Source organism: Macaca nemestrina, chromosome 1 (assembly GCF_043159975.1).
Source record: "Macaca nemestrina isolate mMacNem1 chromosome 1, mMacNem.hap1, whole genome shotgun sequence".
NCBI classification, from domain to species: Eukaryota; Metazoa; Chordata; class Mammalia; order Primates; family Cercopithecidae; genus Macaca; species Macaca nemestrina.
Window position 1 is genome coordinate 74,560,628 of NC_092125.1, and position 25,678 is coordinate 74,586,305.

Genomic DNA, 25,678 nt, shown 5'->3' on the forward strand with positions numbered 1-25,678 from the left:
AGTGATTTTCCCACCTTAGCCTCCCCCATAGCTGAGACTACAGGCACACACCACCATGCCCAGCTAATGTTTTGTAAAGACAAGGTAACCAGGCTGCTCTGGAAGTCCTGGGCTCAAGCAATTCACCCACCTCAGCATCCTCAAGTGTGGGGATTACAGGAATGAGCCACCATGCCTGGCCTGAAACACAGGCTTAAATTTAACAATATAAAATAAAATAACTTTTAGAAAAAAATTTCAGGATTTAAGATTAGGCAACACTTCACAGACTTGACATGAAAAGCACAATACATGAGAGGAAAGATTGATAAACTGGACCTAATCAATCTCAGCAAGACCCTGTAAGAAGAATAAAAACAGCAAGCTACAAATAAGCATCAAATTAGAAAATGGGTAGAAGACATGGGGAAACATCACTGAATAGGACACATGAATAGTAAATAAGCACACGAAAATATGCTGAACACCATTAGTCATTAAAGAAATGCAAAATAAAACCACAGTGATATATCGTCTATCAGAAAGGCTAAAATTTTATTTTAAATAGTAATAACACCAAATGCTACAAAGGATGTGCACAATCTGGAGCACTCATATGTCACTGGTGGAATTCTAAAATGGCACAGCCATTCTGGAAATGAGTTTCTTAAAACACTACACATGTAACTGCCATACGCTATTGCACTCTTGAGCATTTATTCCAGAGAAGCGAATATGCATATTAACAAAAACATCCACACGAATGTTTTAACTTTGTTACAACTCAAAATTAGAAATAACCTAGATGTCCTTCAATGGGTGAAGGGTTAAACAAACCATGGTACCCACATACCATGGAATGCTATGCTCCAATCAGGTGGACTATCAATACCCTTAACAACTTGAATGAATCCCTATATAATTATGTTGAGTAAAAAAGAAAGAAACGATCCCAAAAGAGTACATACTGTGTGATGCCACATATACAACATTTTGAAAAGACAAAATTTTAGAAATAGAGTACAAGTGAGTGGTTGCCAGAAGTTTGGGACACCTGGGGCAGCAGTAGGGGAAGGGAAACAGTGGGCGTGGTTATAAAAAGGCAGCTTGAGGTGTCCTTGTAGTGATGGAACTTTTCTGCAACTCAGCTGTGGTGGATAAATTTTTTAAAAAATTGTACGTATCTAAACATATACACATAGGAATATATGAAAAATGGGAAATGTGAATAATATGGGTTATATCAATGTCTATATCCTGGTTGCAATATTGTACCATAGTTATAAAAGATGTTACTGATGAGAACAAAGGAGTGAAGGGGACATGGGATTTCTGTATTATTTCTCACAAGTGCCTGTGAACCTACGATTATCTTTAAAAAAAGTTTAATTAAAAATAAACAAATAGGTGGATATGTTTATGTCATAGATTATGGTGATACTTTCATGGGCATATATTTATCTTTAGACTCATTAAGTTGCATACATGCCACATGTTCAGACTTTTCTATGTCAATCAGACTTCAGTCAAGTGATTTCTAAAATATGCAAACCAACAAGCACTACCTGTAGTAGGCCTCTCCAAGTTCAGTACTCCCCAGTTTTCAAAATGTATGGGGTCCTGTGTTTCTCTAATATTTATAAATGTGTCTTGCCACCTACTTTGTTCTCAGATTGTTGCAGGTATTTCAGAGGATTAAATTATAATGGTCACCAGTTTTCTCAATATGTGTTCCCATAGATTTCATCTCATTTGCAGCTAATTCCTTTGATTGTCCTTTTCTACCTACCTTGTATTCAACCCAAACATTGAACACAACCGCTTATTATAAATTCCCTAAAGTGCCAGCACTCCAAAACGGTTACATGGAACATTTTGGCCAAATAACTGGAATAACACAATGGGTTTATAACCCAGACAACAACCTAAAATTACCTACTATACATCCATAATCTAAACTTTCTTGGTCACCTCTACCACAGTGCAGTTGGCGTGAGCTGACTCTCTTCCTCAGGTTCCTTGGCTTTCCATCAAGGAAAACATGGGACTTGAATTTTGTCCCAAATCCCTAGCTATGTCACATGACTTCCATCTTTCCTTCCTCTCCTTCTTCCTTCCTTTCTTGCTTTCTTCTTTCCTTCCCTCTTTCTTTCCCTTCCTCTCTCCGCAGGTTGAAAACAATTGAACACTAAGCATAAGCAAAAACGAACCAATTTTTTTTTGTCCTTTTAGAACATACTGTTTGGCTTTTTTTCAGAATTAAGTCATGTGATCATTAGAGGGCAGAATGAAATTGCTGTCTGACATAAGACATTGTATATAGTTATATACGTATATTTATAAATACTAATAATTTTTCACAGTTGCTAAATAACTCTAAAATTAGCTAACCTATTAAAGGTTTTCATTCTTGGAAAAGTTGTCTTAATTTTTTTAATGTTGATTACTCTGTCTTTGGCTCATATGGATATTTAAACTTGCGTTGAACATATGCCCTTATTATGCATCCAGGACACTACAGCTGCATAGAATACTTTTGAATGTTGCACTTTACAGAGAGAAATGCCAAGGGAAACAGTAAGGAAAAATAAAACTATTCAAGTCCATGTTTAAATAAAGTCATATTCTCCATTCCATTACTGAGTGATACATTCCATAGGCCAAATTCTGCCCTAGGTTATATGCACACTGTTCTTTCTGACATTAGTGGGAATTGTTCATGTATAACTGAAGGCATCAGTTAGCCCTTTGGGCACAAAAATGACTACCCACAAAAAAAGCAAAAATAATTTAAGTCTTATTGTATTTGGCTTTTAGGTGAAAATGATATAATACAAATGACAATTCCATTAGATAATACAGGTTTTCAAAAGCACTACCATCAAATTCCAACCATTACAAATTTGACAGAATTACCATAGTGGCATTTTCAAGACTAGAGGTTGTTAAAAAAGAAATAAGTGGACATTGGAACATACTCTTCTATTTATAGCAATTTTCAATTTTAGTAGTATATGTAATATATGTCCAATATGATATTTGTATATTTTCCTTTTACATGTATTATATACTTTATAGCTATTGGCTGAGAAACCACCATTTTCTAGCAGAAATTATTAATTGCTAAATTCTTCTTCAACTGTCAGTTTTCAAGTTTAAATGTTAATTTATTCATGGCTTGCTGTAGGTCTTGATTGGAAGTGTTTCCATAGGGAAATTTTCACTGAACTTAAATTTTTGCTATAAAATATTAGACTGATAACATTCAGACTGGCAAAAGGTAAACACTATGGTGTGACTTGTGATAATCTTCTTACACACACTAGCTAAACAAAACTCTTTTTGAGTATTTACATATATTGTGCATACAGTAGTCCCCCTTTATCCATTGAGGATATGTTACAAGACTCTCAATGGATGCCTGAAACCGTGGACAGTACTGAAGCTTATATATACTATGTTTTTTCCTATACATACATACCCAAGATAAAGTTTAATTTTTATAAATTAGGCCCAGTAAGAGACTAGCAATAACTATCAAAATAGAACAATTATAACAATATATTTTTTCAGAATTTCAAGGACAGAAGATACATTCTTACACTGTAGTTCTTAGTAACTTCAGCATACGATCTTTTTCTTTTGTTTGTTAAGTTGAGAGTGTTTACCTTTTCACTTAAAAGAGGGACTTTATGGCTTCTTGGCATAGCCAAATTGCCAGCATTATTATTATTACACTTTGGGGCCATTAAGAAGTAAAATACAGTTTCCCTGAACACAAGTGACAACTGTGATACAGCAACAGCTGATCTGATTACTAAGAGGGCTACTATGTGACTGAAGGGCTAGGAGCATAGACAATAAGGAGAAGCTGCTGGACAAAGGGATGCTTCACCTCCCAGGCAGGAGGTAGCTGTGACCACCTGACATGTCATCACACTACACAGAACAGCACCCAATTTAAAACTTATGAATTGTTTACTTCTGAAATTTTCCATTTGATATTTTCAGACTGTGGTTGACTGTGGGTAACAAACAACAGAAAACAAAACCAAGGATAATGGAGTTCTACTATATACTAGTGGCTACACAGTTTAACAAAAGCTACTAAATAGATTTGATTAGAAGCAGGTGAAACAATCACCACAAAAAGAATAAAATACCTAGGAATACAGCTAACCAGGGTGGGGAAAGATCTCTACAATGAGAGTTGCAAAGCACTGCTCAAAAAATAAGAGATGACACAAACAAACGTCATCGGTCTGTGTGACGTCTCATGCTCATGGATAGGAAGAAACAATATCGTTAAAATGGCCATAATGCCCAAAGCAATTTACAGATTCAATGCTATTTCTATCAAACAAGCAATGACATTCTTTAAAGAACAAAAAAAGAAAAACTGTTTTAAAATTCATATAAAACCAAAAATGAGCCCAAATTGACAGACAATCCTACACAAAAAAGAACAAAGCTGGAGGCATTGCATTACTTGACTGCAAACTATACTACAGGGCTACAGTAACCAAAACAGCATGAATCTGGTACAAAAACAGACACATAGACCAATAAAAAAGAATAGAGAGCCCCAAAATAAGGCCACCACACCTATAACCATCTGATCTTTAAGAAAGCTGACAAAAACAAACAATGGATAAAGGACTCCCTATTCAATAAATGTTGGGATAGCTGGTTAGCCATATGTAGAAGATTGAAACTGGACCCCTTCCTTATACCATATATAAAAATCAGCTCAAGTTGGAATAAAGACTTAAATGTAAAACCCAAAACTAAAAGCCTGAAAGAAACTCTAGGCAACAGCATTCTGGACATAGGAAATAGGAACAGCAAAGATTTCATGACAAAGATGCCAAAAGCAATTGCAACAAAAACAAAAATTGACAAATGGGCTCAAATTAAACTAAAGAGTCTGCACAGCAAAAAGAACTATCAATAGAGTGAACAGACAGCCTATAGAATGAGAGAAAAGGTTTGCCAACTATGCATCTGACAAAGGTCAGATAGCTGGCCTCTACAACAAACTTCAACAAATCTACAAGAAAAAAACAAACAACCCTATTAAAAAGTGGGCAAAGGACATAAATAGACCCTTTTCAAAAGAAGACATGCATGTGGCCAACAAGCATATGAAAAAAGTTCAACATCACCGTCCATTGGAGAAATGTAAATCAAAACCACAATGAGAGATACCATCTCACATCAGTCAGAATGTCTGTTCTTTAAAAAGTCAAGAAACAACAGTGCTAGTGAGGTTGCAGAGAAAAAGGAACGTTTAATATGCTGATTATGGGAGTATAAATTATTTCAACCATTAGGGAAAACAGTGTGACAATTCCTCAAACACCAAAAAGCAGAACTACCATTATACCCAGCAATCCCATTACTGGATATATACCCAAAGGAATCCAAGTCATTCTATCATAAAGACTCATGCACATATATGTTCATTGCAGCACTGTTCACAATAGCAAAGATTGTAGCCACCCTAAATGCTCATCAATGGTAGACTGACATTTTCTTTTGTTACACCCTTTTTAAATCCACCAGGGCAGGAAGAAAGAAAGAAATAATGCTTGCGCCCCACCTAGACCAAAGGGGTATGGGCATCAGAATATTTTTTACAGTTTTCCAATAATGCTAATAATTTCTATAGTTGAGAATTATTACCCTAAACTGGAATCTAACTCATATGTGCTGCATATTCAAAATCTGATTCTCTTCCAGTATTTTTGTTTGGGAACAAGAAATCACTGCACCTACAATTATATAAGCCAGAAAGCTGGGATTCATCAACTCTCTTTCCCTCAAATTACACATTCCTTCATCAACACACCCTTTAGTTTAATTCTTAAACTTCTCTCAAAGCTGACCACTCATTTACGTATTCACTATTGTCTTCACGATCTAAGTAAGTAACACTTACGTCTGACTTGGGCCATGAAAATACCAAAACAACCCTTCTCACTTGTCTTCAGGCAAACCATTCTCCCTCACTGCAGCCAAGTAGTCTTTAGGAAAAGATAATCTGTGCATGTCATAAGTTTTCCTTCATTACTCTCATCCCTTATCTCCTGTCCTTCACATAAAACATTTCAATAGAGTCCCATTTAAAAAATCTTAACATATCCAATGATTCTCTTTAACACATAGCCTCTTCCTACTGTTCTGTCCTCATTTCACACCGTGTCCCAGTTTGCCAGCTACACTCTAACCACCTTGGTCTTTTAGTCTATGTAACATATTTCTTTTTACACAAGGGCATTTACACTATTTGCTATGCATTTCTGGAACGTTCTTATCAACACTCTTTGCCCAGTTGGATCCTATGCATTCTTTTGAATAAATCTTACAATCAGTTGAATTGTGTCCCATCAAAAGTCATACTGAAGCCCTAACCCTATGTGTCTGTGACTCTGACCTTATTTGGGTAGTGTCTTTTCACTGTCATTGAGTTAAGATGAGTCCTACTGAATTAGGAAGAACCCTAATCCACTACAACTGATGTCCTTATAAGAAGGGAAGGCACACACGATCAGAGGAGAGGACCATACGATAATGGAGGCAGAGGCTGCTACAAGCTAAGGAGCATCAAGGATTGCCGCCAGCTCTGTTCCTCATGCGGTAGGTGGTGGCTACCCTGGGCACTCCTGCTTCCCTTTCTGGGTTCCCAACCTTGCTGTGGGCAGACAAATCCCAGGAGGTAGCACAGTCACATACTCAGGTGTCTGTGCAAACACCAGATGCTGGAAGAGGCAGGGAAGGATTCTAGAGGTTTCAGAAAGAGCATGGCCCTTCTAACACCTTGATTTCGGCCTTCTAGCCTCCATAACTCTTCAATAATGAATTAACTATTGTTTTAAGCCACCAGTTTGTGATAGTTTTTTAGTACAGGCCTAGAAAACTAATATACATATTCAATAACATTTACTCAAGGAAGCCTTTCTTGACTTCAGTGGTTTGACCAAATCATTCTTCATATGATCATGTAGCACTTACCACAATTATAATTTTGCTTTTATTGGTATAATTATTTGATTGCTTATGCTCTGAACAGACTGTAAGCTCCATCATAGCAGGAAGTTACACGCTATAAAGTGTTTTAGCAGACATTCTTTTCTTTTTTTTTTTTTTTTTTTTTTTGAGACGGAGTTTCGCTGTGTCTCCCAGGCTGGAGTGCAGTGGCGTGATCTCGGCTCACTGCAAGCTCCGCCTCCCGGGTTCATGCCATTCTCCCGCCTCAGCCTCCCGAGTAGCTGAGACTACAGGCGCCCGCCACCACGCCTGGCTAGTTTTTTGTATTTTTAGTAGAGACGGGGTTTCACCGTGTTAGCCAGGATAGTCTCGATCTCCTGACCTCGTGATCCACCCGCCTCGGCCTCCCAAAGTGCTGAGATTACAGGCTTGAGCCACCGCGCCCGGCCATTATTTTCTTTACATATTCAAATTTATGGTGTAAGCTAAATAGGTCAAGTTTGTTTGTTTCCAATTTGTAATGGGTATCCTAACATTTTGAGGAGTTACATAGTTTTCCCAGGGTTACACAATTTTTTACTAAAAGGTCAAGAATTAAAGCCTTGCCTTCTGCTTAAATATTACATTTTAAAATCACATGCCAAAAATGCACAGAGAATAATTACTTTTTTACTTGGATGGTTTTACCTCTTCCATAATCAAGTAGCAGTTCTTCCTTCTTTATATTTTATCATAATAAGGGTTGATTCTATATGGCATGGGTCAGGTGATCAGACTGGCTTAAGGGAAATATTCTTTCTTTAAGCCATTGTAGTCTATCCCAACTGCCATAAAACATGGAAATATTGAGTAGAACTTTATACAAAATTACATTCTGTTGTACAGTTAAACTGCTTGTATCAATGAAGGGCGTAGTTACAAAATACATTTAATTATTTGTATAAATCATATAAATATCTGAAGCATTACAAATGTTTATATTATAAATATGTACAAATATGTATAAATATACAAAATTACATTTACATTACAAATATATGTTTTCAGTTCTTTTGGGTTTCTGTGCCATTTTTTTTTTCAGTTTGGAGAATTTTAAAAACTATTGTTTAGATCTGCTCAGTGACCCAGGTTCATGGCAAGCTATTATTTTTAGTTTAAGGTCAGAGAAACTTGAGACTATAAATGTAGGCAGGTAGTTTAAATTTCCTAAGGCTAATATTTTAAAATCTCTATAATGGAGATAATATAAGTCAATGGCATATAACTATTATTAACACTATATGAAACATATTACAAGTATGTCACTATTTCATTGTATAACTGCAAGTATGTAACATGTTTTATATAGTGCACATAAAGCAGTGATTAATAGCAGCTATGATAATTTATAACTGATTGTTTTGAAAAACTTCATTATATTCTATAGATCTTATTTTAAATAACCCAAAACTATTCAGCTAACCTGAGCTGTTAACTCAGCTGGGTAGAAATAAAGAGAAGGCTTTGCACACAGAAACATTTAGCACACACATACATGCATACTTACACATGCATACACACACACACATACAGTCAGAGTTGAATGCAATGATATATTAAAGAAGTAATATGGATTGAGATTCTCTTGGAGTGGGAGTGGGGCTGGGATGTTATTCTTATGAGAATTCTATGCCCTAGAGCTTACTGAACTGAATGAGGAGGCTTCCATAAGGTGACATGGTTGTTTTATGTTCCCTCAATCAATAGGAACACGGAAACACCTTTATAAAGAGTGCACATGGGCATACAGTTCAGAGATTAATTGAGAGACTTGGTTTATCTATTCTAACAAATGTTGGTTAAATTGCATTTTCTTTTCCTCCAGAACCATCAATAGATTTTCTTTCTTAGATTGAATACATAAATCAAAAGAGCATACTTCATGAACAAACTATGATTATGAAACTCCTATCCTTCATCTATTGATTCCTAAAACTTTATTTACCCATGCATTTTTTTCTTCATTGTATCATATTAGAACTGCTCTTTTTCACACTATTGTAGCTAGAGTCATCTATGGCTCTTGAATTGTCAATGTATCAATGAGCCCTCAAAATAGCATAGAAGATGTGAACAAGCCCAATGCTAAATCATTTCTTGGTTCCACAGCTGTAGTATTTCATCAGCTTCAAATTGTAGTAATTGTCTTACTGCAGTTCTGCATAATTACTAGAAGGATGACTATACTGATGATTCTTTGATGCTATTTGTGCTATAAAATGTGTGGAACTGCTTAAGGCAAAATATATTTTCAAAGAAAACCGTAAAGTTTTACTTTTAAATGAAATGCCACTAAACACATCGACTTATTTCCAAATTGTTTTACTTACCAATCCATAACAAAATGCTAAAGTAAATTTTTTTACATATTTCAAAACTTTTATAAGAGTAATCAAAGGAAATCTTATAACTACACCATGTGCTGATTCAATATGAAAACTAAGCTTTAAAATTTTTGCTAATATTATCTGTGTTCCCTATATGATAACAAAAAGTATGAATTGATTTTTTCTAGTTTTAGTATAAAAGATGGCATAATGAATTTTAGCTTGATATAATTTGAAATAGCCAATATATTAAACCCCAAAGTAAAATTTCAGTTGGCAATCCTATCAGATTGAAGTCCCTAAATGAATATTAATTTAAACACTAATCATTTTCCAACAGGTTGAGGCTTTAAAATGCTAGTTGTAGAATGAAAGCTGTGAGATTCATTACCATAGCAATATTGAGCATTTTGTTTGTTTGTTTGTTTAGGAAATTCAATTTCCAATTTTGGTATGTCTGGATGTCCTGGCATCATTTCCCCCAGAGATTTAATTATTTAAAACCACGTTTTTCTGATTTTACTGATGGGAAGCTGTTACCAAGTGAACTATCTGAGATAAAGCATAAGGTGAGATCTGCTAATTAATTTTATGTCACCAGGTATAAGCAAACCAGTATAAAATCACTATAAGCAGCGAAGTAAAATTCTGGTTTCTGGGCTATTCCACGAATAGAGTTGCATGTTTTAGTTTTACACATGCACAGAAACACACACATTGTATAAATTCATCAATTTGTGGCCATTTGGAAGATGGCTGAAAATACACATATACATAAAGTGCAGGTTTGTAGTTTGAAACTTGACTAAACAAGATTACTAATCATTTGTTCTATCCTATGCCTAGCATGATAAAAGTCCCTAATCCCCAAATTAAATGGAGTTTAGATGCATTATATGATCATTCAACAGTAAGATACATTTTGCACTAAAATATTTTTTCTGCAAATGTTCTTGCAGTTATACAATGGAATAGTAACAAGCTACATTTCTCTATATTTTGTCCATAAAAGCTAGCAAAAAAAAAACCGTTTTTGTGTAAATACCAGACAGCATGGGAGAAGACAGAAGAATAGACTGATCATTGGTTAATGAGGCTGGCTCTGTCACTTACTATCTAAATAACCCTACACAGCTCAACAGCTTGCCATACTTTAATGACTTGCGCTACACTCCACACTCCACTTACTTTTTTATGAAGAATTCAAGAGGCCCCATTTTGTTCATCTAGTTCAATCTTTTTATGTAACTGGGGAAACTGAGTCAAATGACTCAGTTTGAGACGTCGAGACGGGCAGGGTATAGGTGTGAGCCACTGTGCCCAGCTTCCATTACTTCTTATAACAATATTTAAGCAATTAGTACATTCTTTATTAGACAACTATCATATGGATTCCTATAAATTTTATTTTTAAGACTACAGAGTAGCATAACCTAAATCAGATTTCCCAACTCCTAATCTCCTGTCCTTCCTGTCGCTTTTTTTTTTTTAATTTTTTTTTTTGAGATAGGATCTTGCTCTTTCATCCAGGCTGGATTGCAGTGGCATGATCATGGGTCACTGAAGCCTTGACTTCCGGGTTTAGGTGATCTTTCCACTTTAGCCTCAGCCTCCTGAGTAGCTGGGTCTACAGGCATGCACCATCACACCTGGCTAATTTTTTTAGGGTGTTTTTTTGTAGAGACGAGGTTTTGCCACGTTGCCCAGGTTGGCCTCGAACTCCTGGTTCAAGCTATCCATTCACTTCCACCTCCTAAAATGCTGGGATTACAGGCATGAACCACCACACCTGGCTTCCATTACTTCTTTTAACAACTTTTGAGCAATTAGTACATTCCTTATTAAAAATGTAGGCGGGGCACTGTGGCTCACGCCTGTAATCCCAACACTTTGGGAGGCCAAGGCAGGTGGATCACCTGAGGTCAGGAGCTCGAGACCAGCCTGGCCAACATGGTGAAACCCTCTCTCTACTAAAAATACAAAAAATTAGCCAGTGTGGTGGTGGGCACCTGTAATCCCAGCTATTCGGGAGGCTGAGGCTGGAGAATCTCTTGAACTCGGGAGATGGAGGTTGCAATGAGCCAAGATCATGCCATTGCACTCCAGCCTGGGCAACAAGGGAGAAACTCTGTCTCAAAAAAAACACAAAAAACTATAATATGGATTTTTATAAATTTCATAATACCTTAAACATATTCAGACTAGTGTCCAATATAAAGGAACCTTATATAGATCTCCATTTTAGAGTAAATAATTGTTCTTCAATTTTCATTTGAGTATATCCAGATTCCCATAATGCTGGGTACCCCTCAAATAAGTGCTAGATGATTAAATGACAGATCTGAATGGTTCTAACATTTTGTGACTGTCTAGTTCTGTAGTTTTAATATAAAATTCAGAAGAGTTTAAAACTTATGCAAAAAAATAAATAAAAGAGTGTACTAATCGAAAAGGACAAGTTTTCTCTTGATAGTCAAACAGTTATGAAATAAAGCAGTCTCATTAAATCATAAGTACTTTAACCTTTTCTTGAAAGAAGGGTAAGATTTAAAGATTTATGAAGAAATTTTGCCTAAACTAGGAAATGACTCATATTTGACATGTATTGAAATGATAATGCTGATTTCAATAGGCACTCTAAGAGCATTTTATTCCCAAGAGAGTAATTCAGTCATGGTTACCTCTCTGCATTTAGATTTTAAACTTTCTTTGTAAAGCTTTTAATGTACTACTGCCTGCCAAAACATGGCACAGTTTCACAGATAACACAAAATAAAGGCAAGTAAAGAGAATTTTTTTGTCATTGTTGATACAAAAATATGCAACAAACGTATCTATTTGGCATCTTCTGTAAAGATGGCATTGTCTTTGACAGTTTCTATTTCTACTTTTGTAATATTAAAACCCAATTCCATAGGACTGGTCAGTGGGCAGAATGGAGAGCTCAAGACAATGGAAACTTCAAGACTGGGACAAATCGGTCTCCTATCCGTTAACTACTGAACACATGGAGAATAAGCATTGAGAGTCTGAAACCATCGTGGCCTATGGACAAGCCTTGATGTCAGACATGACGTCCCCTTTGTATATCATTTCAACTCTAGTTGTGTATGAAAACACTGACCCCTGCCAATCACATTTGCTAAACTCATACCTTAGTATCTGAAAGCCACATAACAATTATCAAGACCCTCTGAGGATGCACACTCATTATCTGCTTCACGATTTTAAAAAAGTGAGAAATCAAAGATAATTTTTATAAAATGAATGAGTGTGTAAGTGTTGTCTAGTTCAAGTGAGGTTCACATGAGCCACTGGATTGGATGCTCATATGAGAGCTCACACTGGAAACTGTGGTACCCAGCACCCCGAGTGACATGATTTGGCTCTGTGTCCCTGCCCAAACCTCATGTCCAATTGTAATCCGCAACGTTGGTGGTGGGGCCTGATGGGAGGTGATTGGAACATGGAGGCATAAAGCACTCATCAGTGCTTTAACACCATCCACCTAGTGCTAGTCTCCTGATAGAGTTCTCACGAGACCTGGTTGTTTAAAAGTGTGTAGTACCTCCCCTACCCTCTCTTGCTCCTATTCTGGCCACGTGAAGTGCTTGCTAAGCCTTTGTCTGCCGCCATGATTGTAAGTTTCCTAAGGTCTCTCCAGAAGCTAAGCAGATGCCAGAATCATGCTTCCTGTATAGCCCACAGAACCATGATCCAATTGAACCTCCTTTCTTTATAAAAAATTACCCAGTCTCAGGTATTTTTTATAGCAGTGCAAGAACAGACTAATACACCTGGTTTGAAAGGCAAGTGTGGCTTTAACTGCATTGGGCCATTCCAGTGCCCTGAAAAAGCAAAAGGATGAACCGTGCCTCTCTTCTGGAGACTGTAAATACCAGACATGTCACAGCTCTCTCAGCCTTTAGCAGCTTCTAAGGCTCATACAAACTGTGGTTGACAACTAAAATAGTAATATAACACCTTTTGAGTGCCTCGAGTGTAAAGTTCATTAGTTCTAAGGTCACTGTTTTAATGCAACAGACACATTTTATTCACATCATCAGTTGCTATCTGAGAAAGACAGCTGTAAAAATCAAGCTGGGGTATTAATACAACCATGACAAGTAAAATTAGTACCAGACATCAAATGAGCCCTTACACATTTTTAAACAAAAGAGAATATACTAACCCAATAAAACAAAAATTTTCTGAGGATATTATAATTACAGACAGCATTGTCTTTAAGTTTCTGTGAGAGCTTTTACAGCAATTTAGGGGGAGGAAATGCTAATATATCAAGAGATACGTCATTAGGTCATTTAAATATTTTTCTTCTTTAGTTATCATTTATACACACCTGAAATCTAAAAGATACTGCTGGAGATTTTGTGAGTAGATGCCATTTAAAGGAGAGAAAGGAAGACAAATCCTTGTGTTTAACCAAATGTTAAGTATTTTTTATTTTACTCACCTGCACACTAAGATGAATCCATTTCTTCACAAGAATTCTCTCCAGTGTCATTACTTTTATTGGAGGTTGCAAACCATTTACTGTGCGATAATAAAACATGGTCTCTTTCTCAGATATTGTAAGTTTGAACACAATCTGCCCATCTACTGTCTTTTCAATAACACACCTTAGGAAGCAACCAGAAAAGAGAGAAAAGGTCAGCATCCAACCAAAAAGGCATGCTAAGGTATTGTGCAGTTACAGTGGTGTTAAAATGACTCCAAACTTTGCTCAAAATGGTATACTATGAATAAGTGCCTGAATGTCATTATATTCAATGCAAGCTTTATGCCAATGAAGAAATCCCTTTATTTCAATAAAAATAGAATTCTTATTTACAATTTATTCCCCAAAGCCTCAGCACCCTTCATTAAAGATTCATGATGGAAACTAAAGTGGTTGAATCATTCCACAAAACTAACATTTAGGCTATTGGCTCATTAGTTCTCCTGCTATTTCTTTTAGAGGAAGTGGTGCAACACACTACAGGCCGCTTGAGTAGTCAGTCATCAGTGCAAATTTTTCTTTTTTTAACGTAAAGCAAATTTAGTGTCTATGGAAGGCTCTAAACTGGTAGCCATGAAGTCAGAATCGCTCTATTTAATTCCTATGGTGAAATAAAGAATGGACAGCTATAGTCTCTACTCACCCCATCAACTGGCCCAAAGCCAAAGCCAGTGTCTGTAAGATGACTGGCTACCTCTCTATGACCATACAGTCCAACTGAGGCACTGAGATCATGTTAAATATCTGAGGTGAAAGGTCATTCAGCCTTCTGGAACACAGTGAAATACAATTTTGAAAAAGTAGAAGAGTTTTCAGAAAACTTCTAGGTCTTGTGTCAGGGAAGTTATCAAATTATTTTAACTTATCTCTATCCTTATTAGAGTGACACAACTTTCAGACCTTGGATTCCTTTCTTCACATGGTTACCTCCTACTTAGCATTGGCATCTGAATGATTATGCTTGGTCCTGGCACCCTTCTTCTGGCTCAGGGTTGGTTGAGGCGTATCACTTTGTGCTCCCTTAACATACTGTGCTGCCTAGGTAATAGCACTCATCCATCTGTACCCTCCATTAGATCATCTAGATAGTGAGTATTCTGAGGATACACACAGACACCTAGTATACAGTAGTCTCTCAAAAAATGATGAGTTTGTGATAAAATTTGGTAGGAAGTATCAGAGAGGCAAAGTTATAAAATTGAGCCAATCAAGAACTACTGCTAAAGATGGTTTAAAGCTTTCCTTAAAGGGCACATTTTTCACAGATAATTTCTTCTCACTTGCATCTATCACTTGCATCTAATTTTTCCTGTGTTGGGAGGTAAGAATAAGATTATAGAACACTAATAGTCCCTCTTTTACTGTCACAATTTTACTATATTTTGTATGTATATTTGGAATAAAGTTATAAGTGCAAGTATATTTTTAATTTAGGCAAATAGATTTACATGAAATAAAGGTTTTATATAAGTAGAAATAAAAGTTTTATATAAATTCTGCAAATTGTATATTTAACCCTTCAGTAGTTGAATATTTCTAATTTACTGAAGTGAGTTTGTTTTTATCCCTACCCATCAGGTCTTAACCTGAAAAGAGTTTGCCCTATTCATTTTTCTTCAGTTTAAATCTACGAGTGAGAATTCGACCATTACTCAAGAATGTATTTACCAAATGCAGACTTATTTCCCCAAGCTTACTGAAAATGCATTTCTTAATATGTTATTGATTATCTTTCTTGCTATTTTGTTTGCTTGTAAACATACTAGCTTTGGTAGATAATAAATGTGAGAGGAAGGCAGGTAGAAAAATATTTAGGAACTGGATTTATTCTGCTCCTGAATAAACAATAATTGGATAATCCATGTTTTGTTTGTTTTACTTATCTAGTGCAAACACCCCGAAATTCCCCCAATTCCCAAAGGTATTTTAATTTTGAAAATGGAAACGACCTTGATACAAGGAACTCTCAAAACCATTAACCATGTTCTTCCAACCCTGTAAATACTTCTCTCTCTTATTTATACAAAATGATGTCAATAGAAGATGAATTTGGTACAGATATGCCTCTACAAGCTCAGAAGGATATTTTATCTTAGCCCTATTTGTCGAAAGACAATGTTTTAAGACTCTTCAGATACTAATTATATAAACTGAGTAGCTTGAATTTACTAGAATTTCAAACAGTAAGAAAACAAGGTTTTCTTTGAGGAGAGATATAGAAATTGGAATGGTTTGTGATTAATTTTCTGATTAATCCAAATTTAAAACAAAATGAAGACATGCCAACTTTCACTTGGCAAATTGAAACTAAACACCAAAGATATTTAAGTCCTATTTGCTTATGAGATTGTAATACTTTTCTGGTTTGTTTCACAAGTTTTTAGATATCCAGTCAACGCTGTCACACAAAGAAAATGTCAAGAGAAAGGGCCAAAAGCCCTCTAGGAAGACAAAAGATAAGCAAAAATTCCTCAAAATGATCCTATATATTAAAATCTTCAAGTTGGCAATAAATATTTAGGAGAAACTCGTTAGATATCAGCTTGAGAACAGATTACAGAATGAAAACTGGTTATTAAATAACAAAAATGGCAGTAATAAGACCCAGACTCATTGAAGGCATTTCTCTGGGATGAACAGCATGAAAGCTTTTGAGAATCTCTCACATTACCTACATATTTCTTAACTAATTAGAAAATGAAAACACCACAAGATAAATAACTAAAAGCTGTATTTTTTTAGAGATGGGCTTTTTTTAATATATTCAATTTATATTACTGAACATCTTCCATGAGTCAAACAAGACAGCTCTTCTTAGGGAAACGAGGATGAAGAAAACAGTCCCGAGGCCTGAGAGAACTATATGGCCAATGAAAATGTTATACCCTAGTAAGGAAATGTTATTTATATAAACCCAGATCAAGATTTTGAAAATATTAATTATTTGCATTGTGAGTTTCCAGGCCTTAAAACTCACTCTGAGTCTGGTTTAGGCTTTGGAGGCTAAGACCAAAGGTCAAGCTAAGCTATAGAAAATAAATGATTCCTGCACAAACACATTTGCCTGCAATAAACTATTTTAACACATTTTTTTTTGTCATGGTCTACTTCAACCATAGAAGAGAAAAAAAATTAAATGGGGAAACAACTAGAAGAGTTAATCTTCAATAGCATGAATTCTATATTGTTAGCCTTCACTTCTGGTTTGGAATTCAGACTGCAATGATCTTCACTACTACTGGCTTTTGGAACCTAGGAAAGCTTATATCCACACTACTACTTACATTACACCTTGTTGCTCAGGTTTCAACCATACAGCTAAAGTAAATGATGCCATCAGCCTTGGAGAAGGAGGAGAAGAAAAGCAGTTCTTGTGATTTCCAAAAACAAAACTTGTAGAATTGCTATGGGAGTTGGGATGCAGATCATTCTTGTCCGGTGTGATGCAGCTGAGGCCTGCTGAGAAAAGGGCAGTGTAGGTAGGGTGTGAAGATCTGTATGGGCAATCCTGAATACAAAACCGCTGGGAACAGAACTGAATACTTTCAGCAGCAGCAGAGCTATGACAAAAAGTGCTTCTGTCTGGGAGTCCACATACTGCTTGCGTTGGCACGATGGAAACATTCTTGAAAGCTCCCACGTTCTCCAGTCTTGGGAAAAGACCTCGTGAGTCAGCCAAGGATATCGAAGCAAAATAGGCAAAGATCAACATGTCAACGACCTGAAACAAGAAGCCAGAGCCCAATGAAAGAACCGGGCAATTCATGTTTACAGAAAAGCATTCTCCTCCTGATAAAGCATTCCTAAAGAAATAATCAGGCCCACGCCACTTGCCAGCAGTACTTTAAAGCAGGGTACTTTAAGTGATGTTGCGATGCTCCATTTTCTGGAAACTGCAGACACGTTTTCAGAGTAAGGTAATACCAACGATGTTCTTAGCAATGGCAAAGACATGAGTAGCAGCTGGTATCTGGGAATCAAAAACACAGATCATCAAGGGAAAGCTGCTGCATCTTTAAAACTGAAGCTCATCCCAGGCATGAGGACTTTGAGCTCCTAGAAGCAACACTACTGAACTTCTCAAAAAACATTTTGAAGCACAGTGCTCAGAGTAAAATACTCATTCTTTTGGTAAATCTCTTGATTGTAATGGGCAAATCAAGCACTTTATAAGTCCACAGGACAACCAGTAATATGTATAACCAGTTACATATATATAACTATAAATAATGTATTACACATACGGTAAGTTTATGTTGTTACTTCACCCCAGGGAATTAGCAATAGCATTACCAGCTCTACTTAACAAGGAAAAGAATCTTGTAGATTTTCTTTACACATGCACTGTACATTGTAACCCAGAGCTAACTTGCAGATACTCAAAATAAAGCTAGCAAAGCACTTTGGGCCTTTCCCCTTATCCCAGCATGTACAGCAACTTTAAGCTCAGAGTAAAGCTGATTAGAAACCCAACACCATCTGTCTGTCCTATTTAAATATTTAGCAAAATGTTTGTGTTTCCTCATATGACTATGAATTTGTAGGTTACATATGGATCCCTAATATTGTGCAAGTAATTGTATTGATAAATAAGCTGAGTTACCATTTCTTTATTGCATTTCAACCAGTCCCCTCAGTGTGACAAATGGCTCTTCAACAGGACCGCTGTCCCTTGTTGCCTGGCAACGCTGCTGTAACCCCTGGTTACTCTTAGCAAATAGGCTGTAGCAGCAGGAATGCTGGAAGGAAGACTTGGGTGCCCAGGTAAAGTATTCTGCACAGCAAACACTTGGTTACCTGAAACTCAGAGCGTAGTCTGCTTGGTGGCCCTCTTGGAACTGAGCTGCCCAACCTTTCCGCTGGTACCTCAAGCAGTGGGAGGGACCTGGATGGGACCATGCATACATAATTTTAAAGTAGCAGTACACCTTATCCTATAATCCCCCCTCTTGCCCCTCCTCTTTCCTGCTCTCATGCACCTTAATCCATTTAATTCCTTAATCAAAATGATCTACCACTATTAAACACCACATAAGGAATAATTTCCAGTGTTCTTTCTTTTTGGGGGAGAAGAGGATACAAAATGGAATTCTAAACTTTTATGTATTGATGCTCCCAAAGCTTGGCCCATCGATAGAAGTTTCTGTTGACTATTCAGTTGTTGGTGTATCTTTCACCCAGGATACCCTCTCCATAATACACGTTTCTTTAGATTACGAGTAGCATCTGATGTGATCTCTAAATGTTGGGTTTGGAAAATCAGTGACTTCAATTAAACTAAACAAGCAATGGAATTGCTGACTTTTTGGCTCCTTAATTGGATAGGAACATGTGTGTGTGTGTGTATGTACACATTTGCCGTCAATTCTATAGAGTTTCAATTACATCCAAAACTCTCTTCTCTGCCATCTGGGACATCTCATCCTAGGTGAGAAATATTCTAAACCAGCTAATACTTATAGCTTTCCCTTAGTATTGTAAAAATGAAAAATTTGTTTGGGAAATAACTGGTCAACTGTGATTTCGTTCTCTATAAGTTATCTTATTTATAGTAATGTTTAGAAATGTTTTATGGTGTTTCTTTTTAGTAAAGCAGCCAGAGACAAGCCAACATTGTTCTTTCTCAGATTCCCTTTTATTTCTCTCCCAGAAGAGAGCTGGAAACCACAATCCATTTATATAGCAATTTTATCAATTAGCATTAGTTGCTTCCAGAAGAAACCTTTCTTACCTTTTGTCAAAATGCGCTATTACATTCTTACTGGAAAAATTTTTATTTAAAACCAATTTTAGGGCAGAGCACAATGGCTCACACTTGTGCCTCCTAGGGATTTGGGAGGCCAAGGCGGGAGGGTTGCTTGAAGCCAGGAGTTCAAGACCATGCTGTGCAACATAGTGAAATCCCATGTCTACAAAAGAAATTTAAAAAAAAAATTAAGCCAGGCATGGTGGCACACACTTGCAGTCCCAGCTACATGGGATGCTGAGGGAGGGTTGTTGAGCCCAGGAGTTCGAGGCTGCAGTAAACTATTATCACACCACTACACTTTAACCTGGATGACAGAGTGAAACCCTGTGTCTAAAAAAAATTTTTTTAAACCCAAATCTTAGTATAAAGTCAGCTAATTTGTAAGGGCTTCTCAGAACTTGGGAAACTATCTTTGAAAATAGGTATAAAGAGCACAGTGAATTAGACAAATGGATTATTTAGACCTGCTACACAACATGAGGTCAACCTATTTTCAAACAAGGTATTCAATGGCTGGCTTCTCTTTATATCTTGTGAATCCAATAACTAATTCTAAATTTTTCTAAACTTTTACTTTAGGTTCAGGGGTGCATTTGGAGGTTTGTTACATAGGTAAATTGTGTGTCATGGGGGGGTCGATGTACAGATTATTTCATCATGTAGGTAACAAGCATAGTACCCGATAGGTAGTTTTTCAACCCTCCCCCTCCTCCCACCGTCCAGCCTCAAGTAGGCCCTAGAGTCTGTTGTTCCCTTCTGTCTGTCCATGTCTAACTCTAATTTTTTACTGTAGTGTTTCAATCTATCTTTGTCATTCCTGGGATAAAAATTCTTCTACCCCATAACAACTCCTGCTTTGTATAGTAGGAAATCATGACTCAAATGGATAATCTAAGATTAGCAACTCTACTCCACATTAAGAAACTCTGCCTATTATTTGCAAAGGCGAACAGTGGATTGACAGATCCCTCAACCTTTGCAATTCAGGACTATCAATCCTGAGGGTGCACTGATAAATGAATTAGACACTAAGAGTTCCATCACCCCTATAAGTGCCCGGGAAATAAGTACAGATTTCTTAAAAGGAAAGTAGATGTATATGGGGGGCACATCTAGTTAAACATATGTAGCCATGGGCTATTTCCTTTCTTGACATTTCTGTGGATTGATCTGGTAGTTCCGGTCTGCATAAGCTTGTCTGAGGCTGGATGGTCCGACTCGTCCTCACTCATTTAGCAGTTGTTTTGACCGGCATTGGCGTCTACTCCAGGCTCATTCTGGTAGCAGCAGAAAAATTTCCAGCAACATAAGGTGGGAGGCCCTAATGTGAAAGTATTTTCAAGCCTCTGCTTACATCACATTTGCTAAGGTTCCATTGGCCGGAGCAAGTCGTGTGACCTAGCACAGATTCAAGGGTTTTGAAATAAACTCCACTTATCAAAGGCTGAATGGTAAAGTCACACTGCAAAAGGGAACATAGCTAACAGGAACAGAAAGAATTTGTGAATATTTTGCAAGCTACCACAGAGTAACCAGCAACTTCTTTTTCCAGTTGTAAAAACACCAAGTCACATTGTGTCAGGATTTCCTTGTTTTGAAAAAGTCAAGAAAATGATGTTTTACTTAGACAACTATAAGCAAGTTCTGCTCATTAGTCTGGAAAAGCTTACTATAATAAGCTTATAATCAGCTTAGTTTTTCAAGTGCTTGAGGCTTAGCTCTATTAATGGAGAAAAAACAAGGGGTATCACCTATTCCTGAGTATTTTGGCACTCATGAATTTACTACTAAAATTGACTAACTCTGGCATAACTGATCAATATAAAAAACAGTGGATGTATAAGTAATATTATATATAAAAATAGAGGCATAAACTACAGATACAGTGTGATTACAAATATTAGAAAATATTGTAGATAATTTTATGACAATTAACTTGAATTCTTGAACAAATTAGACAAATTCCTAAAACAATTTCCAACCTAAGCTGATTCTAAGAAGAAAGAGTTGGAAATAACCCAAACATCAATCAATCAACTACAGAATGCACGAATAAATTATGGTATAATCATACATTTAAATAACATAACACAATGAAAGAAAAATGAGCTACTGTTACAAGCAACAACATGGATAAATCTCACAGACACGGTGTGAGTGAAAGAAGCCAGATGCATCAAGAACATGCTGTTTGATTCCATTTATATGAAGTTCAAACATAGACAAAGTTAATCTTTGGTGACAGAAGTCAGAATAATATCTTCTTTAGGGCAGAGGATCAAATGGAAATGAGTTCAAGGAAGCTCGCAGGAGCGCTGGGAATAGTATTCTGTATCTGAATATGGGTTGCATTTACACAGGTGGACACATTTGAAAGGAATTCCTCAAGTTACACACTTAAGATGTATACACTTCATGCCAATTATACTTCAAGAAAATAAATTATCATTAAAAATGAAAATATTGGCCGGGCGCGGTGGCTCAAGCCTGTAATCCCAGCACTTTGGGAGGCCGAGACGGGCGGATCACGAGGTCAGGAGATCGAGTCGAGACCATCCTGGCTAACACGGTGAAACCCCGTCTCTACTAAAATACAAAAAAAAAAAAAATTAGCCGGGCGAGGTGGCGGGCGCCTGTACTCCCAGCTACTCGGGAGGCTGAGGCAGGAGAATGGCATGAACCCGGGGGGCGGGGCTTGCAGTGAGCTGAGATCCGGCCACTGCACTCCAGCCTGGGCGACAGAGCCAGACTCCGTCTCAAAAAAAAAAAAAAAAATTAAAATATTAAACACAAATTATTTTATTCACTAAATAAGCAGTCTGTTGTTAAATTTCTTCCCTGAAAGAAAACAGTGGGTCCAGATAGTGATGTAATTAGTTATACCAAACATTCTGGGAAAATGTAATTCCAATTTTTACCCTCTTGTTAAAGCAATAAGAGGGACTATTTCCTAATTTATATTGCTTTCTCTTTCTCGCAACTTACTTGATGAGGCTAATATAACCTTGATATTTAGGAAAGACGGAAATACATGAGAAAGAAAAATTACTGGCCAATTCCGTTTGTACACATAAATACAAAAAAAAGTCTAAATGAAACATAGACAAGCTGAATCAATGAATGTATACAAAGATTAAGTCTCCTGACCAAGTCTGGTTTGATTTGCAAAACTGATTTGAATTAGAAAATATATTGCTATAATTGACCATAAAATACCTTAAAGGGAAAAATTCATATGATTTATTTAGGACCAAAATCCTGACTAAAGGATTTATTTATTTAGGCCAAAATACAGAACAAACTAAAAACAGAAAGAAGTTTCTGTAACTTAACATAGGTCATTTGCAAGAAAACAACTAACATCATGAAAAATAAAAACCTTCTTTATAATAATTAGCATTTTTTTTAAAATCAGGAGTGGAACAAAGCCACCACTACCACTGCCTCTATTTAACATTTTGGTTGCCAGTGAATTAAAATAAGGAAAATAAATACTAAAGGAAAAGTACTGGACATGAGATCATCAAATGTGTATATCACTTTAAATAACATAGTCTAAAGATAAATATTTGACCTAGGTGTCTGGAGGAGAAGATGTACACATGACAAATGCTGTCCATCATTTTTTTACTGTGTATACACACACACGCGCGCACACACGCACACACACACACACACATATATATACTTTTTTTGAAGGCACATACCATTTTACCCATTGTCAAAGTGTCTATATGACTTGCTTTATCTAATGAAATGTGAGAAGTGACATATGCCATTACCAAGGTGAAGCTACAAGTACCAGTGTGCATTTACTATGTTTTCTCTTTCACTAAATAAAATAGGAATAGTGGGAAAGGCAAAGGCATAGTTGGCAATTTTGAAATTAGGAAATTAATATCCCATAAGGAAGGAGAGAGAGGCAATGGGGATAGGGAAGGGGAGAATAGAGGTAAATTACTGAGCTGTTACTGAAAACAGTACAGAAAGGAATATGACTGCGAGCATCAGCAGATTGATCCTAAACAGAGGAGGAAGGTGAGGTAACACCTCTCAGAATCTGAGATAGGTAGGCTAAGGGGTACCCATTCCGACTGGTGTGCTTTAAATATATGTCAAGGCATATTTAATGAGGTAAGAAAAATCAGTTTATTCCTTCCTTCACCCCATACATTTTCTTTGTCTTTTAAAATTACACAAGTAATATATGACTACTGTAGAAAAAGATTTCTTTCAAGCAACACGGAGAGACAAAATTGAAGGCTTCACCCACCTCCCACTATCATCTATCCATTATGCCTCTTCTGTTAGAATTGTGACTTTTTCTATACACATGAAATGCATGTATACAACACAAAACAGATTCAATATTCTGAAAAATTTAGCCAGTCTATTTTCAGAAATTTCTATTTTCTTCTGTGATTTGTTTGAACCAATACATTTCATTGCAGTGCTTAGATTTCAGACAGAAAATTAAATCAATTTTTTCTTGATGAGCAGCAATAATGCACACATCATTACGCTGTTTCTGAATTCTTGCTAAGCTTGGTAATACCTACAAGGTAAAATTTAAGAAATGGTATGCAAGCAAATGTGACATGCCATTGGTAGGTAAAAATTGAAGAGCCAGTGAACCCATATGGTTTTCAACCACTGAGATGTTAAGACTGTAATGACAATATAGACTCTCCTTATGTGATGCACAGGGCCTGCTACATTACACCATCTTGCTCTACCTGCACTAAGAAAATCACTGACACTCCTGTCCACTGGACTTGGGAGCAAGGTTTGATACACTCAGTGGACACTAAGCATTACCTAATCTGCATCCATAAAAACATACTTCCTTCAGTCGGCTGATAGGCCTGACCTCGCAGATTAGAAGCAGCTACTTGTGGTGCCTGAAAGGGAGTGATTCTATCTTTAATTTCTCAGTTATAGCTGAGGAAGCAGTAGCGATTTGGCCCACAAGTGGCTAGAATTTCTTTAGACATGTTGGACATGGTTGGAGAATAAATATATTTTTAAAACAAAACTAACCACAATCTTCTCAGATGGGTCTTACATATAGAGATAATTCATTTTACCAAGTACTAGCATATCATTCTATCAAGCAAAACTCTCCAAGAGATAGAGGAACCTCCCAAACAAAGGCCCGTGGGAAAAAGATGACAGGTATGGGCATGGCTGGAACTCAAGCAGCAGAGGTTATGCAAAGTCAAGTCAAAGAAAACAATCAGAAACATTGGCAGGGGGATTATGTGTGAAACTGTCAGTCAAACACCCCATCTAGTAGAGAAGTAGGAAGTTCCCCTTTATACCATCCACACTCATTCATATAAGTCTCAGGCAGAAGCTGCATCATGATTCTAGGAAATCTCCCAGTATCCCACATAAGGGAAGCCTCCCTCCTTGGAGGTTACAGATTCACCCAGGGGCTCAGTGGAAGTTGATTTCTTGATATTGGTTGATCCCCAAAGCCAGGTCTAGAATCCAGATAAGAGAGTATTTGCCTCCTAGAGAACTTTGTAAATTTCAGAACCTGTCACAGACAAAAATAAAACAAGACATAAGGAGATAAGCCACATGGCACAGCACTAACTGATGGGGTAGCCAGAAACTTGCCCTCTGGACCATTGAGGGCTAGGGAGGCCACAGTGAAGGAATGTTTTACAACCTGAAGAGGCAGTCACTGAAAAGACTAGCAAAGTACCATGTCTTGCTGTTGTTGCTCTGCCTTATCTCCCACAAGATCAGAGAAGACAATGAGGGACATAGTATGTTTAAGGGAGATTTCAAAAAAAAAAAAAAATTTAATGGGCCATATACCTTCCATCACCAAAAGAATTATGAGAGGTAAGAACATGTAGTGGTTAAGAATGCAAACCGGCCTGGATGCAGTGGCTCACTCTTGTAATCCCAGAACTTTGGGAGGTCAAGACAGGAGGATCACTTGAGGTCAGGAGATTGAGACCAGCCTGGCAAAACCCCGTCTCTACTAAAAAAAAAAAACACAAAAATTAGTCAGGTGTGGTGGTGCATGCCTGTAATCCCAGCTATTCAGGAGGTTGAGGC

General features: G+C 36.9%; 1 protein-coding gene across 2 annotated transcripts in view; it reads right to left on the reverse strand.

Annotated features, from left to right (window-relative positions):
* Window positions 1–18,694, reverse strand: part of LOC105493520 (usherin) — a 789,359-nt gene extending 770,665 nt beyond the window's left edge. The window contains exons 1-3 of one of the 2 annotated variants that reach the window (XM_011761218.2): window positions 18,458–18,694; window positions 17,139–17,824; window positions 13,810–13,975 (exon numbers count right to left, since the gene is read on the reverse strand). In XM_011761218.2, coding sequence (XP_011759520.2) covers window positions 13,810–13,975; window positions 17,139–17,620 — 648 coding nt within the window. In that variant the 5' untranslated portion in view covers window positions 17,621–17,824; window positions 18,458–18,694. Of the gene's footprint in view, window positions 1–13,809; window positions 13,976–17,138; window positions 17,825–18,457 lie in introns of those variants that run through there. The other variant, XM_024796490.2, reaches the window with a different exon arrangement.
* Between the last annotated feature and the right edge of the window lie 6,984 nt (window positions 18,695–25,678).